Below are 14520 nucleotides of genomic sequence, written 5' to 3'. Positions count from 1 at the left end.
TTCCTGCGACTAGGGTTAGTTAGGGTTAGGGTTTCGAGCAGAATCAATTGAGGTCACGCCTTTGAGTCAAATATAATCAATTGAATATCTATTAAAACTTATTCATCCTTTTTTTCAAAAGATAATAATAATAATAATAATAATAATAATAATAATTAAAATTTCAACTAATTAAGTAATAATTCTGTTCATTTTGATAACATTCAAAATATAAAATATATTATTTATAATTAATTGCAGATAATTTAATAAGCACATTTATTCTTATTAAAAAATCTTCAATTTTTCATATTATTTTTCTAAAATAAATATATGAAGGTATGAAAATAGTTAGGAAAAATAATTGGTCATGGTTTTGTTTGGGAGCATAAACAATTATTTTAACAAAATTATTTTTTTATTATTTAAGATTTTGTCAAATTATTTTTCATGACTAACCTAATGCAAAAACCATAAGAGATACCGAATATATATAAATGTGCCAAGAATGTGGATAAAAACAAAGTTAAGTTAATCCATCTATACACGTGTTGTTATTTTGCATGGGTAAAATTTTAACATGCCTCCTCAGCTGAGCCTGAAATAACATCTATCAAATGGATGGGCACAAGTATAGTACAATCAACAATACACAACCACTGTAATTGATTTGGTAAACTGAAGAGCAATAAAAAATCATGTTCCAATTGAATGTTGACCAACTAGTGCAAAAGGTAGTAAGCTAGAGAGAAATCAAAACATGTTTAATTTTCAACATTCGAAAACTAGTGCAAAAGATGATACAACACATAACATGTGATAATGTCTTTCATCTGCATGGAATGAACTTCTGCTTGATTCTGATAATACATAGTTGCCAGCAATTCCAAATTCTTGATAAAAAAGCTGAATCAGGAAAAACAAGTGGTGATTGATTGGTATCCCCAAAAACAGCAACAAAGGGTTTAAAAGTATTTCAGGAATCCCTTAGTTCTTCAAGATGTCAAGTTTTGAAAATCCCTGGGGCGACACAAACTTGCAGTTGAGAATTGACTGCACATTCCAACAATCTTTGAGTAAGAAACTCTAAATTCTTGCACAAAGAGAAGTGAGAATCAGGTGTGCATCATCTTCTCTAAAAATGAACTTTGGTTGGTGCCTGCACAAAACAATATAATTAGTTGAGATCTTCAATGTTGTAATTCTCCAACATTTTGCAGAACATGTTCGCTGCTGGAACAATTACCTCATGCATATTCTTGGAGGGGGCCATGGCAGTGCTCGTTTGGAATCCAAAAGTAATGGAGAAGTTGCACGACAAGGCCAAGACGGCGGATGGAAAAAGTTCAATGTTGACCAAGGAGGATCCGAATAAGATCTGCTTTAGAACATCGAGGACACTGAGTTGGAGGGCTACAAGATTACCTCAAAAACAAAAGTGCTCATCAATGTGACAGCAATATGGAGGAATCTAAAATCTTGAGACTTTGCTCAAAGAGTTCATACCGGATAAATTTATGAACAGAGATTTAGATTTCAGATGACATGATTTCAAGTCTATTTCATTTGGTGTCGGGCGAAAGGAGGAATGCAGTTGACAGTTGCCACAGTTGAATTTACTCTTGCAAAAGTTGTGCATCATCACTTTGGTTAGGAAATGCCAGATGGATTGAGTGCAGAGGATTTGAAAGGATCAAAACACTTAACCTCAGTTCCCATGACTTGTAAGTACTAAAACAATTCCACCCACAAGATTATACTCAGTGATAAAAGGATTGGAATTCTTCAGGGAAGTTCTAACATTGAGAACCATCATGTGCACAGAACACTACAGTTTGTGTACATTGATCGCAAAGATGCATCTTTCCTGCATCAAATGGTTATAAAAAATTCAAAACAAAGGTTTATTTACAGTAAATTCCATGGATTAAACTCACATATTAATATTATAAGAAAAGCAGACAATATTAGATTTTCATGTGCTATTGATTAAGAACACCTTGCCTCTTCTGATTGTGATTTCACAAGGTTTCATTAATCTATTGATTCATCTTGAGGAAGTAAAATAAAGAACATATTCACAGATTGAAGACTCCATGCACCAAATTTGATAATGGAACCATTACTTGGAAAGGATACTTTTCAATTTCATTCTGTTTTTGCCTTAATGTTGGGGGCTCATTCTTGAACCCAAAAAATAAGAAAAGAAAATAAAAGAAAGAAAATCAATAAGAAAGCAAGACATGGGAAAGAGAACAATAAAGCTAGTATGGTCTACCAACACTAATGTCAGCATATTTACTCAGAATGCATTCTATTCAAGTTTCTAATTTGGTAAATATTCAAAAGAAAATAGTACGTGATTATGGTAAAAAAGGCAGTTTGCCTTCAAGTTTGAATACATCATTAGAATAATTTGAAAATAGAAACAAGATTTTCTATGTATCCTATTCTTTTACGTCCAATGAAGTATGGAAAAATATCTCTGCCATTTCTTCCTCCATTCTCTGAATTCAAATGTTCCAGAGAGGGCAATTAGTCAGCACAATGATAAGAATACTGACTCATATTATAAAATACATTTTCAAATTGTTTCAAATGAAGTGAGAAAATAAATTAGATCTTTGTTTAATTGTTTATTTATCAAGTTAGATATGATAAAATACATTTTCAACCAACAGAAAAGAATATGGGTAAAAAGTGGTACCTTGGTATTAGGCTTGTTGAAATAGAAATAAATGAAACATGCAATAGAACAAATGAAAATTGCTAATAAAGGACAGGATTTGTGACCATGCTTCTCAAAACTTGTTCTCCCATTACTGAACATGAGATAGCATTCAAAGATTGTCATTTTCTTGAGAGTAGGAAGAAGCAGTTGGAGGCCTTCTGAGATAGACTTCAGCCCTGGACAATCTTCAATTAACAGAGTTTGAAGGGAAGTGAGGCCTTGCGTCAGTAATGAAAGAAGTGATATATAAGACAACATCCTCCAACTTCATTACAACTTCCTCGAAAAACCATCAAAGACAATAGTAATCAACAAAGCAAGAGTGATCATAATGAGGGAGTCGAAATCTTGTGCTTGCACAAAGAGATCGTACCCAAGAGATTTAAGAACAGTTGTTTAGATTTCCAATGAGGTGATTTCAAGTTTGGCGAAAGATTTGTAGAGACAGTTTGTAGTTGCCACAATTGAGTTTGCTCTTACAAATCTTGTGCCTCATTTATGTTGGGAAATGCCAGGTGGATTGAGAGCAGAGGTTTTGAAAAGGATTTGAACACTTGCCTCAGTCCCGTGATTTATAAATATGAACACTATTTCAACCTACAGAAGTATACTGATCAGAATGCTTGAACAATCAGATTGATTGAGAGAAGTTCTATGAATGGGAACCACATCAGGCCGTAGACACCACAATAATTTATGTACATTTGTGGCAGAGATGAATCCATCCTGCATCAAATAGTTATAAATAATTAAAAAAAAATTATTTAACAAAATTAGATTTTTATGAGCTACTAGTTAAGAAACAACTTGCCTTTTCCCATTGAGATTTTGGGTGCTTTCGTTGGACTATTGATTCATCTCCAAGAAATAATATAAAGAACATATAAATATTATTCACAAATTGGACACCAAGAATTAAACTTGCTAATTGAACTAGTATTTGGAAATGATATGCTTCCTTTTCATTCTGATTTCAGACTCCCTGTGCTTTTTGTCTTCATGTTGGCGGAATAAACCAAAACTCTTCGTCATTCTTGAAAAAGAAAAACCATTAAGAATGCAAGACATGGAAAAGGAAATAATAAAACTAGTGGTCCACCAAAAACAAAATATATATATATATATCTTTAAGATTATGATAAGAATAAGCACTAACTCAACATAGCTTCTTGCTATTTTTCAAAAAAATAAAAATAAAAATAAAAATAGAGAGGAGGCTTACAAAATCAGATCCCAATTAAAAAAGATGATTCTATTGACAAGAAATGTTGAACATAATTAATCTTCATATTTTAGGTTTGGAATGAGTTGCCAAATTAGATAATATTGTTCTCTTCTGTATCTCAAGAGAGAAAGGAGAAAATATATTTTTCAACAAAACCCAAAAAGAATTAAAAACAAAAAAATAAAAAGAATGAGAAATCAACACCTGGCTATCAAGTTGGTTGAAAAGGAAAATTATGAAACATGCAATAGCACAAATCAAAATCACTGATAGAAGGAACCGATTTGTGGTGATGCACTTCAAAGCTTGTTTGGCACTAGTATTAATATCATGAGGAACTTGAATTGTCTCTTCTGGCTTTGATTCTTCTCCTATTTGTTTATCTGAGATGGTAGAGAGAAGGTTGTAATAGTCTCCTCCAGGCTTGCATAACCTCTCTAGCTCCGGGCATCCTTTGATTATTAGTGCTTTTAGAGTAGGAAGAAGTTGTTGCAGGCCTTCTGGGAATGACTTCAGCGCCGGACAACCTATAATACGTAGAGACTTAAAGGAAGTGAGGGCTTGCATCCCATCAGGTAGAGACACCAGCTTGGGACAATTAGATACTTGTAAATTGCATAGTGAAGTAAGGTGTCCCATTTCTGGCCCCAAAGACTCCATGCCTCGACACTGGACAATACTCAAATACTGGAGTGATGTGGGACAAGTGGGTAATTCTCTCAGGGCATCACTGCCAGAAACACGAAGGCTCTTCAGAAACGGTGGACCAGAGTCACCCTGCGATGATACACCAGTAAAATACCTACAAGAACTAATTGCCAGATCATTGAGGAACTTCAAACTTTGTATCTCGTCAGGCCAGGACACCAGCTTTTCAAGCGACCGCACCTTCAGTTGTATTAGAGATGGAAGGTTCTGGAAAACCAATGTCAATGATAGCTGATTGCAATTGTCAATATTTAAGTTCTTAAGTGATGACTTCATGGTTCTTGTCTCCTCTTCATCTTCCAGTAACGAAACCAACTCGTCAGGACAAGACTTTATAGTCAAACTCTGAAGAGATTCCAAATGCTTGAAGAACCTTCTTTCTTTGGACAAGAGAGAGATTTGTGTCTCACAGAATGATTGATCTATATATAAGTCTCGGAGAGTTGGAATGGATGGCATGGTTGTCAACTTGGGGCATGTTATAATCTCCATTCGAGTGAGGCACGGAAACAAGGACAGATTTGCTTCTTTACCCTCCTCCAGACACCACCCCTCTAGGTTCTTCATTCCATATAAAATCAACTCCTTCAATGCAGGGAATGATTGCAGCGCATTGCCTCTGCTGTTGTTAAGAATATGTTTGATGCCATCCATGCCACTGATACTCAGATACGCAAGAATGGGTAATATCTCAAGTGGAGGGAGTTGCTTGCATTCTCTGCATTCAGATAGTTCGATATGATGTAGATATTGGAATTGTTGCATTTCTTCCATCCACATTGGAAATTGTTTGCCTGGATAACATCTAACTGCAAGCTTTTTTACTCCACTGGGAGGTTTCAAGGCTTCCAACAACTCCTCCCCATTTTCCATCAAACAATATTCATCATCATCTACCAAACCAAATTTCATCCAACTTAATATTAATGTCTGAATAAGTTGTTTGTTACCCATATCAGCTTTTATAGCATCATCAGCATTCTTCACCCACTCGAGGTTATCCAAAACAAGTTCACCAAAGGGATTCAATGACCTTAATTGTCCTATGTTGTTCTCTGCATCATCTCCCACAGTATATCGTGTTAATGTTTTCAAGTTCTGTAATTGACTCAAACCAGCAGGTAATGACTTGACACGTAGAGGATCAAAAATAAGGTGTCTAAGATTGTTCATGTATGTTATGCTCTTGGGAAGCTTGTAAATTTCATAACAACCATCGAGTTTCAATGTCTGCAGATTAACCAACATACAAATGGTTTCCGGTAGTTTCCTTATATTAGTATGAGAAAGATCGAGGTATCTTAGATGGTGCAAATGCTCTATTGATGCAGGCAACTCTTCAATGCGTGTACTTCTCAAGTCGAGCACTCTGACAAACTTCAGCCTTGACAGCACATTTGAGTCACGGCGACAATATAACACGGTATGGATGGTGGAGCAATTAGCCTGATTATAATTTTTATCAATCAATAAATTCAAATGACGTGGCCTTGTTGAGATTTCGGGGGCTGCACTGCTGTTCAACGATGTGAAGCATTCATTCTCCATAACAAAGTGCGCCAGATCATGGATGAGATCATGCATCGTACACACTCTACCCTTTTCATTTGAATAAGAATAATACTTTATTGGTAAAAGAGATCGGCTTCTAAACTCCGTGAAAATCTTTCTTTGTAAAAGAGATCGCCTTATCAACTCCCTGAAAATCTCTCGCCCTTTAACTTCCATATCGTTTCCCTTTTGAGATGCAATAAACCCATGAGCCATCCATAACTGAATCAGCTCCACTTCCTCAATTTCATGATCCTTTGGGTATATGGCACAAAAGGCAAAACATTTTTTTAAATGAGTAGGCAAATCAACATAGCTTAGCCACAGCTCTGGCTTGATGTATTCTTCTGCATCTTGTAAATTCCATATTTTGTTTTCCAACACGGCCTGCCATTCACCTTCTTCGCTCTTGTCATGCATGATACACCCCATTACTTCTATAGCAAGTGGTAATCCTTGACATTTCTCAACAATCTTTTTACCAATCTCCACCAATTTCGCTGATTTCGGTGCACCTACAGCAAATGCTTTCTGTTCAAATAAAACCCAAGAGCTTTCTTTTGATAAACAGCTGAGAATATGATGTTTCTGTGCACCCATCACTCGGGAGCATTTTTCATTGCGTGTGGTCACAAGGATTATGCTTCCTTCTCCTCCATCGAGCAACATGTTTCTAAGAGCATCCCACTTTCGGAAATCTTCATTCCATACATCATCTAATACCAGCAAATATCTCTTCTGCCCCAATTCTTTTCTCAGCCTCTGTTGAAGCACTTCCATGTTTGTATCATCACACTTTTTCCCAGAAGCTGTACATATGATCTTTCCAGCAAGCTTCGGCACATCAAAATCATCAGAAACGCATACCCATATATGCAGTTGGAAATGCTTCTGGACTTCTTCATCTCTGCAGACCAACTGAGCAAGGGTTGTCTTACCCAGACCACCCATGCCGACTATGGAAACCACACCCACTTTCTCATCAAAACTATCACGGATTAGCATCTGCACTAACTTCTCTTTATCTTCATCTCTATCAAGAATACCTCGTGATTCATGCACATATGAGTAGGTTTGAGGCCTGTTTCCCAAAGGTTTGCTGTTGTTTTCAACAACCCTGAGTTTGAACTTGTCCATCTCCTCAATGAGCCCATTTATTCTCGTATTGACATTTCTGAGCTTCTTCCCCAGCTGAAGTTTAAACAAGAGTGGGTTATGATCAAGAGAAAAGAGTTCACGCACCTTGCTTCTTGGGCGACCAGAAAGCTCTGCCTTGCGCTGGATGACTAGTTCACGCGTCTGGGCCTCGTCAAGAATGTCTTCAGCGTCATAGACTGCATCTTTGATCAGCACAAGCCAGCACCTGACAGCCTTGTCCGTCAACTGCCTCGCCTCTGCATCTTCAATAAGCTGCTGGATAAGCAGTAAGGAGGACTGGAGCTTTTGAAGCTGCTCATCAACTCCACTCCAAATGGGTTCCAGATATTGAATGGCGTGAGGCGTGGATAACTCCTTGATCATCTCCAAGGCGTTGGAGAAAACTCCGGCCATTGTGTCCTGCGAACGAGAGGTGATTAGAGTCACAGCTGAGATTGTGTGTCAAGTGTGGAGACAGACTAGTGCTTCCTTCCTCAACTGCCTCTGTTCTTTGTTATATTCTTTGGAAGACATTGACCATTGACTTAAGGAGCACTGGTTTGCGAGAAATGGTCTTCTCTGTCAAGTTATATTATAAATCAAGTTGGCATTATAAAAGCAAATATGGGGGACCCAGTTGATGTGAACTCACATAGACAGATCATATTCAACCCATTGCTGTCACAATACAATACCCCAGGAAAGCGTCCGGATAATTTTTTTTTTAAGGACACTTGGTAATTTTTTTATGAAAATAAGTTTCTTCTTTTGTTACGAAATAAATTTTTAATTTTAATTTTTTTAAAAAATGGATAATAGAACCAAAAAGACACCGAGACCAAAAAAAGAGAACAAAAAAATACAAAAATAAAGAAAGAAAGATACGAACTAAAGAATAATTCCACTAATATTGGGAGGGCACTAAAAACAAAAAAGAGGGAGGCAGGCAACCGGCGGTGTCATTGAACGTGTGCTGCGTTAGGTGGGGGTGCTAATTGCTTTGTCCAAGATGACGGAACCACACAAGCGGTTCGTGACTGTTCTGGTGAGGCGTTGGAGGGGAGTAGTGCTTCCACTTGAACTGGATTTTTAATTCGGGATCGGAGGTACCAGGTCCTGATCACTGAGGAGCGAGGATCCCTCCTAGCTTTTGATCGGGGAGTGGGGAGGTATGTCCTGAAGGCGGCTTCTGAGGAGGAAGGCGGGCAATCGGCGGTGCAACGGTTCACACACTCAGTCTCTAGGGTTGAAAAAGGCAAGCAACCCGAGGACGTTGAGCTGACGGGGCAGCAAGGAGGGGGTGTTCGGGCATGGGGATTGACTTCTGAGATTGGGGTGGAGTTGAGGAGCAGCGGCTCGTCACGGACGGTGCTGGATGGTGGCGTCACCATTCTTCAGAGAGGCGAGGTGGAGATTCGGGGGGATGGGGTTCATCTTACATCCCAGCCGCCGATAGGTTAAGCGACGCTCCCACGGTGAGGAGTCTGGCTACATGCAGCGGGGGTTACCGCCGGTTGAGCATTGCTCTCGTGGTGGCTCGTCGAAGGGAGTTCCCAGACATGTGGTGGACCAGGGTCAGACCGATGGTCCATGCGCGCTGACGGGGTCTCAGAGGGTGGCTCAGACATCCGAGTGAGTTAGGGTGAATGATAGAGACAAGGCGAAGATGCAGGGCTCGATGGACAGATGTGTCGAGCGATGGAAGGTTCGCACGCCGGCGTCACACATTACTGGGCAGGGTGCTTCACGTGTCACGCTAGGAGAGGTTGAGGGTGTCGCGATTCAGGAGAATGTTGGGTACGAGGTTGCTGGGTCTGATGATGCCAGGGTTAATGATCTTGGACCGGGAGTTGTCGGGGTTGAGGTGGCACGTCAAGTGAATCATGGCCTAACTCAACCATCGCGGGTGGTTAACGCTGGGCGCGAGACGAAACAAGCTGGGTCGCTTGTGGGCCATGCTGGGTCTTTGGATTGGCCAAGAGAGGTTGGTGGATCCTTTTCTGGGCCTACGATGGTCCAAAAGGGGCTGCACTCGTGTGAATATCCAAGTGGGCACGAATTGGATCCGGTTGCTAAGATAGTGGGTCATCAATTCAGCCGGGGTTTGGATAGCATGCATGCTGGTGAGGATAGTAGATTTGAGGATCCATTGCTTTGGGAGGTGCACTCGACTTTGCAAGCGCCTTCTGTTCACAATAGGCCTAGAGTGGCCCGAGAACCCGTGAGGGAGGGTGGGGGCACATATGGGGATCATTTAAAATCTGGACCGGACCCTGTTAGGGTGCCTGGGCTTGGAGATATTGTTATCATGCCTCAGGTGAATTTTGGAGATATTTCAGGGAAACCAAATGTGACCCGGCCAGCAGGTTTTGCATGGAAATTCTCTGATGGTGTGTGGGCCCTTTTTCCTGGGGATGATGGTATGAGGGTGGCATCTGTTGCCGTGCTAAGTGATCCAGATCAAGGGGACTCGTAGTCTGTAGATATTATTTCTTCAGATCTAGAAGGGGACTCGCATGACTCGGCTTCGGAATTTGAAAGAAACCTTCGGGAACTATTGCCGGGTTTTCAAGGTAGTAGCACGGTGGGTAGTCTTGATCCTCTAAAGGTCTCAAGGAGAAGCGAAAGGCAAAAGAAGCCATCGTCAAGATTTAACGAAGAGGCTGGATTCCTTCTTGAACCGCCGAGATCGACTAAGAAGAAACTGTTACAAGATGGACCTTCGGAAAGTTCTATTTTCAAACCTCTCCTTATATCAGATTGGTCTAATGCACAATTGTCTAGCTAATGTAATGCTTGTGGTATTGTTTTCACTGAATCGGCTAGTGATTGTTTGAATAGTATGCGTTCGTTAGAAATAACTTGTTCTGCTCAGGTGCTTGGTCAGGCGGAGACCTCTGTCGAGGTCCGCGTGTCTAAACAGTGTTCATGAATATTATCATCTGGAATGTTAGGGGGTTGGGGAGACCTGCAAAATGATTTTTGTCAAAGATTTCCTTTCTCTCCATTTTGCTGAGGTGTGTTGTTTGCAAGAGTCCAAATTGGAATCGATCTCCCAAGCTACGTGGAGAGAGATAGGTGGTCCTAAACTGGATCAGTTCGCTTTTGCTCCAGCTAAGGGGGACGGCTAGAGGTATGATCATAGGGTGGAATGACGCCAATTTGGTTGGAAAGCTGGAAAAGGTGGGGGCTTTTAGTCTGACAGTGGAGTTTCGTGACAAGCGGGACAATTTCATTTAGAGGTGCACTTTGGTGTATGGTCCTACGGTAAGAGCTCTTAAACGTAGTTTCTTGGAGGAGCTATGGATAGGGGTGGCAAAAATTCGGGTCCGGACAAAACCTGATCCGGACAACTACTAATATAAATAGAAAAACTTGTGTATGGACCCGGCCCGGTTTTAAATCCGGACAAACTTGGCATGTCCAAACCCGGTTTATTTTAAAACCGGGTTGTCCGGATGTCCAAATTTGTCCCGAATTCTATAAGCTATTTTTTAAGTTCGCTCAAATATTAAATTATACAAAAAAATAATTTAATTCACATTAAATGCAAAAAAACATCAATAATCCAAAACTCAACTCAAATTATAGAAAAATCTAAGTCTTAATAGAAAAAACAATATATGTTTAAAGTTTTTAGAAGAATGGGCTTAAAACAAATGGGCCTAAGGTTGTGGGCTTTTAAAGTTTTAGGGGTTAAAAGGGCCCGGTTGTCCTAATTTCTATGTTCGGACCAGACCCGGATTTAAATCCGGACAACCAATTCATGTCCGGACCTGACCCGCATTTGCAAACCTTATGTCCAAATCCTTTTTATTCCGGGCCGGACAAAACAGGGCCGGCGGGTCCGGACAGATTATTGCCACCCCTAGCTATGGAGTTGTGGGGATGATCCGCTAATACCTTGGATTATTTGTGGCAATTTCAACGCCATGTTCTCGGTGGAGGACAAACCTTCGGGGGCTTATAACCTCCAAGAGATTTGCAATGCGAACCGGTTTAAATGGGACTTGCGGTTATGCAAACCACCTGCGGTTGGCAGGGAATTCTCTTGGACAAATGGGTAATCGGACCCTATTTGGGTGAAGTTGGATTGTTTCCTAGTGAATAGCCCTTGGTCTGACAGGTTTCCACGTATGCTGTAAAAAAGCCTTCCGAGGCTGGGTTCAGACCATGTTCCTATTCGACTTGAAGTGGGTGGTCATTTCTCTTCGCCGAGGTCGTTCAGGTTTGAGAAAGTGTGGTTTACGGCTGATGGGTTCCGGGAGATGATTCAGCAGTGGTGGGAAGACTTGGTTCCTACAGGTTGTGGGGCCTTCGTGATTTCTAAAAAGCTGGCATGGCTTAGAGAGTGTCTGAGGGTGTGGGCTAAGGAGAGTTTTGGGTCTATCAAACTCAAAAAGTTGAATTTGTTACAAGAGTTGGAGAGTTTGGACATCATTAAGGAATCCAGGTGTCTTCTGCCTAATGAAGTTATCTCCGAACAACACCTTTTGAAATCGCTTGAGACTATTCATAAACAAGAGGAAATCTACTGGCGCCAAAGATCCAAGCTCCAGTGGTTAAAAGAAGGTGATGGTAATACGAATTTTTTCCATGCGGTGGCAAACGAGAGGAATTGCCAGAATCTTATTCCTGGTATAAGTCAGGATGGGAGGTTAGTTTCGGATCCGAGAGGAATTGGGAGGATTTTTGTGTCTCGTTTTCAGCAGCAGTTTGGTAGTAGGCGGTCGTCACATTTCAAAGTGGATTTTCCCAAGCTTTTATCCCTCAAGCAGCACGTAGATCTGGTGGATTTGGATCACCCCTTTTCTAGGGATGAGATCAAAGAAGTGGTATTCAGTTTAGGGGGGGACAAAGCTCCTAGGCCGGATGGGTTCCCAATCTTTTTCTTCAAACAATCATGGGAGACTGTCAAGGAGGACATTTTCAAGCTTTGTGAGGATTTCTATGATGGTAGAGCTAACTTGGAAAGGATTAACTGGGCGAACATTGCGCTCATTCCCAAGGTGGAGTCGCTGGAACATCCTGGGGACTATAGACCTATCAGCCAGATCAATTCGTCACTCAAAATTCTATCCAAGATTTTGGCTACTCGGTTGGGAAAAGTAATGGATAAGCTGGTGGACCATGCTCAATCAGCCTTTTTGAAAGGTCGATGCATTCTGGATAATGTGGCTACTGCGGAGGAACTGATTTTTAGTATGAAAAGGAGAAGACTGCCTGGGTATATCCTGAAAGTTGACTTTGCTAAGGCTTTTAACCTCGTGGATTGGGAATTTCTTCTGGAACTTCTCAAGGCCAGGGGTTTCAGGGATAAGTGGTTCGGCTAGATTGAAAATATACTCTCTTCTACTAAAGCTAATGTCTTGGTTAATGGGTCACCGAATGGATATATTCGCTATCACAGGGGATTGCGTCAGGGGGACCCTTTATCTCTGTTGCTGTTTATTATGGTCACTGATATGCTCAGTGTGATGTTTAACCATGCCCTGGAATCTATGGTACTGGTGGGAGTGCGGTTGGGTTCCTTTAAAACTAGATGCAACCTCCATTATGCGGATGACTTGCTTATTTTGACCTCGGGTGGTCTAGAGGATCTCATAATTGTTAAACTTATTCTGTATATCTTTGAGGGTATGTCCGGCCTCTAGGTAAATTTTTCCAAGACATGTCTGTACTCAATTTGCATGGGTGTTGTTCCTGAGGAAGCAGCGGTTTTAACCATGAACTACGCAACTGGGCTTCTACCGGTAACATTTTTGGGCATTCCTATCTCTGGGGGCAGACTACGCAAGCAAGACTGGGAGAGGCTTATTGCGTAAGTGCCACATCGTCTGTCCTCTTGGAAGTGTAGACAGCTATCTCTTGGAGGTCGGCTTACGTTGGTGAATTCAGTTCTATCCGTAATTCCAACGTATTGGATGTCTATGTTCCGATTACCTTTTTGGGTCGTTAAAGCTATTGATAGGGTTCATAGGGACTTTCTTTGGTCAGGGCCGGATGTTGACAAGCCGGGGTGTAGATTAGTGAGCTGGAAGATCTTATGCCACTCTCGGGAACAAGGTGGTTGGGGTATTTGGACCTACATAATTTCAATCAGGCGCTGTTAGGGAAATGGTGGCGGAAACTCTTGAATAACCTTAACTGGGAAGGGTGTGAGGTGATTCGGTTTAACTACGGGAATATGAATTGGAACTTGTTCCCGTACACTCGGGGGAGGATATCATTCTTCTGGACAGGTGTTTTGAGTGTGCTTCCTTCCATGCGATGCTGTATTGCAAGTGATGTTAATTCGGGTACGGAAACCTTTTTTGGAAAGACAGATGGTGCATGGGTAGGGCTCCTATGAATATTTGGCCTGAACTTTTTAACATGAGCGCTCAGCAGAACGCGACTTTCAATGATTTGGGTTACCTACTGGGGGAGCAGCCTTTTTGCGAGGAGGAGTATATTGTACAAATACGGGAAAAATGGAGGTCAAATGAGAGGGAGGAGAAGGATAAAAAGAGTTGGTCTCTTATTGGCAACGGTGTGTTCTCGGTGAAATCAGTCTACAACTTTGTGAACGACGGGGGCTTGAGGTGTGACTTAGCAAAGTTCTTTTGGAAAAGCAATTGTCCCAAAAAGATTAACATGTTCAACTCGTTGGTCTGGAAGAATCGCATTCTATCATTAGAAAACCTGGCGATAAGGCGGTGTAACACCCTCCTAACTGCTACATGTGTCATGTGCCATGCTGGAGTTGAATAAGTCGATCACCTGTTCCTTCAGTGTTCATTTGCTAGGGAGGTGTGGGGTTCCTTTTGCAGGATGCTGCGTTTGCCTGAACCCCTGAATTCTATTAGGGACCTATGGCTTGACTAGCGAGGTTCGATAAGACCGGCTCTTCGTCTCTCAGTGGACATAGTGATTGAGGCGTTAGTTTGGAATATTTGACTAGCACGCAACGATAGAATTTTTAATGCTAAAATTCTCTCTGCATACTGCACTGTTCTAAGTATTAATCGTATGATTTTGTCATAGTTCGATGCTCTTGCAGATAACGCCAAGACAAAGATGGAAGATACTATGGCTGCGGTCAGGCGTAGCCTTGAGTTCGTTGGTCCGGGGAGACAGACGGACAGTGAGGTTGATACTGCCGAGGAGGCACTCGAGCATACTGAGGAGTAGTTTAGTTCCCGTGTTG

The 14520-nt window shown here is 41.1% G+C and overlaps 3 protein-coding genes across 3 annotated transcripts; 1 reads left to right on the top strand and 2 right to left on the bottom strand.

Moving 5' to 3' along the window:
- Positions 1–644: 644 nt before the first annotated feature.
- Positions 645–3432, bottom strand: LOC120265429. The gene is made up of 5 exons (XM_039273332.1): positions 2687–3432; positions 1687–1846; positions 1486–1600; positions 1226–1392; positions 645–1138 (listed from the first exon to the last, which is right to left on the bottom strand). Exons 2-5 carry the CDS (start codon positions 1696–1698, stop codon positions 1115–1117), a joined length of 318 nt encoding a protein of 105 aa, XP_039129266.1. The 5' UTR covers positions 1699–1846; positions 2687–3432; the 3' UTR covers positions 645–1114.
- A 94-nt stretch (positions 3433–3526) lies between these two features.
- On the bottom strand, positions 3527–7884 carry LOC120265428 (putative disease resistance protein RGA3). Its single transcript, XM_039273331.1, has 2 exons — positions 4140–7884; positions 3527–3743 (listed from the first exon to the last, which is right to left on the bottom strand). Exons 1-2 carry the CDS (start codon positions 7743–7745, stop codon positions 3708–3710), a joined length of 3642 nt encoding a protein of 1213 aa, XP_039129265.1. The 5' UTR covers positions 7746–7884; the 3' UTR covers positions 3527–3707.
- Positions 7885–11263: 3379 nt separating this feature from the next.
- On the top strand, positions 11264–14504 carry LOC120265177. Its single transcript, XM_039273066.1, has 6 exons — positions 11264–11394; positions 11482–12654; positions 12742–12835; positions 12986–13152; positions 13658–13982; positions 14358–14504. Exons 1-6 carry the CDS (start codon positions 11264–11266, stop codon positions 14502–14504), a joined length of 2037 nt encoding a protein of 678 aa, XP_039129000.1.
- Positions 14505–14520: the final 16 nt, after the last annotated feature.

This window comes from Dioscorea cayenensis, chromosome 7, assembly GCF_009730915.1.
Source record: "Dioscorea cayenensis subsp. rotundata cultivar TDr96_F1 chromosome 7, TDr96_F1_v2_PseudoChromosome.rev07_lg8_w22 25.fasta, whole genome shotgun sequence".
Classification (NCBI taxonomy): domain Eukaryota; kingdom Viridiplantae; phylum Streptophyta; class Magnoliopsida; order Dioscoreales; family Dioscoreaceae; genus Dioscorea; species Dioscorea cayenensis.
This window is presented reverse-complemented; position numbering and strand designations above follow the sequence as displayed.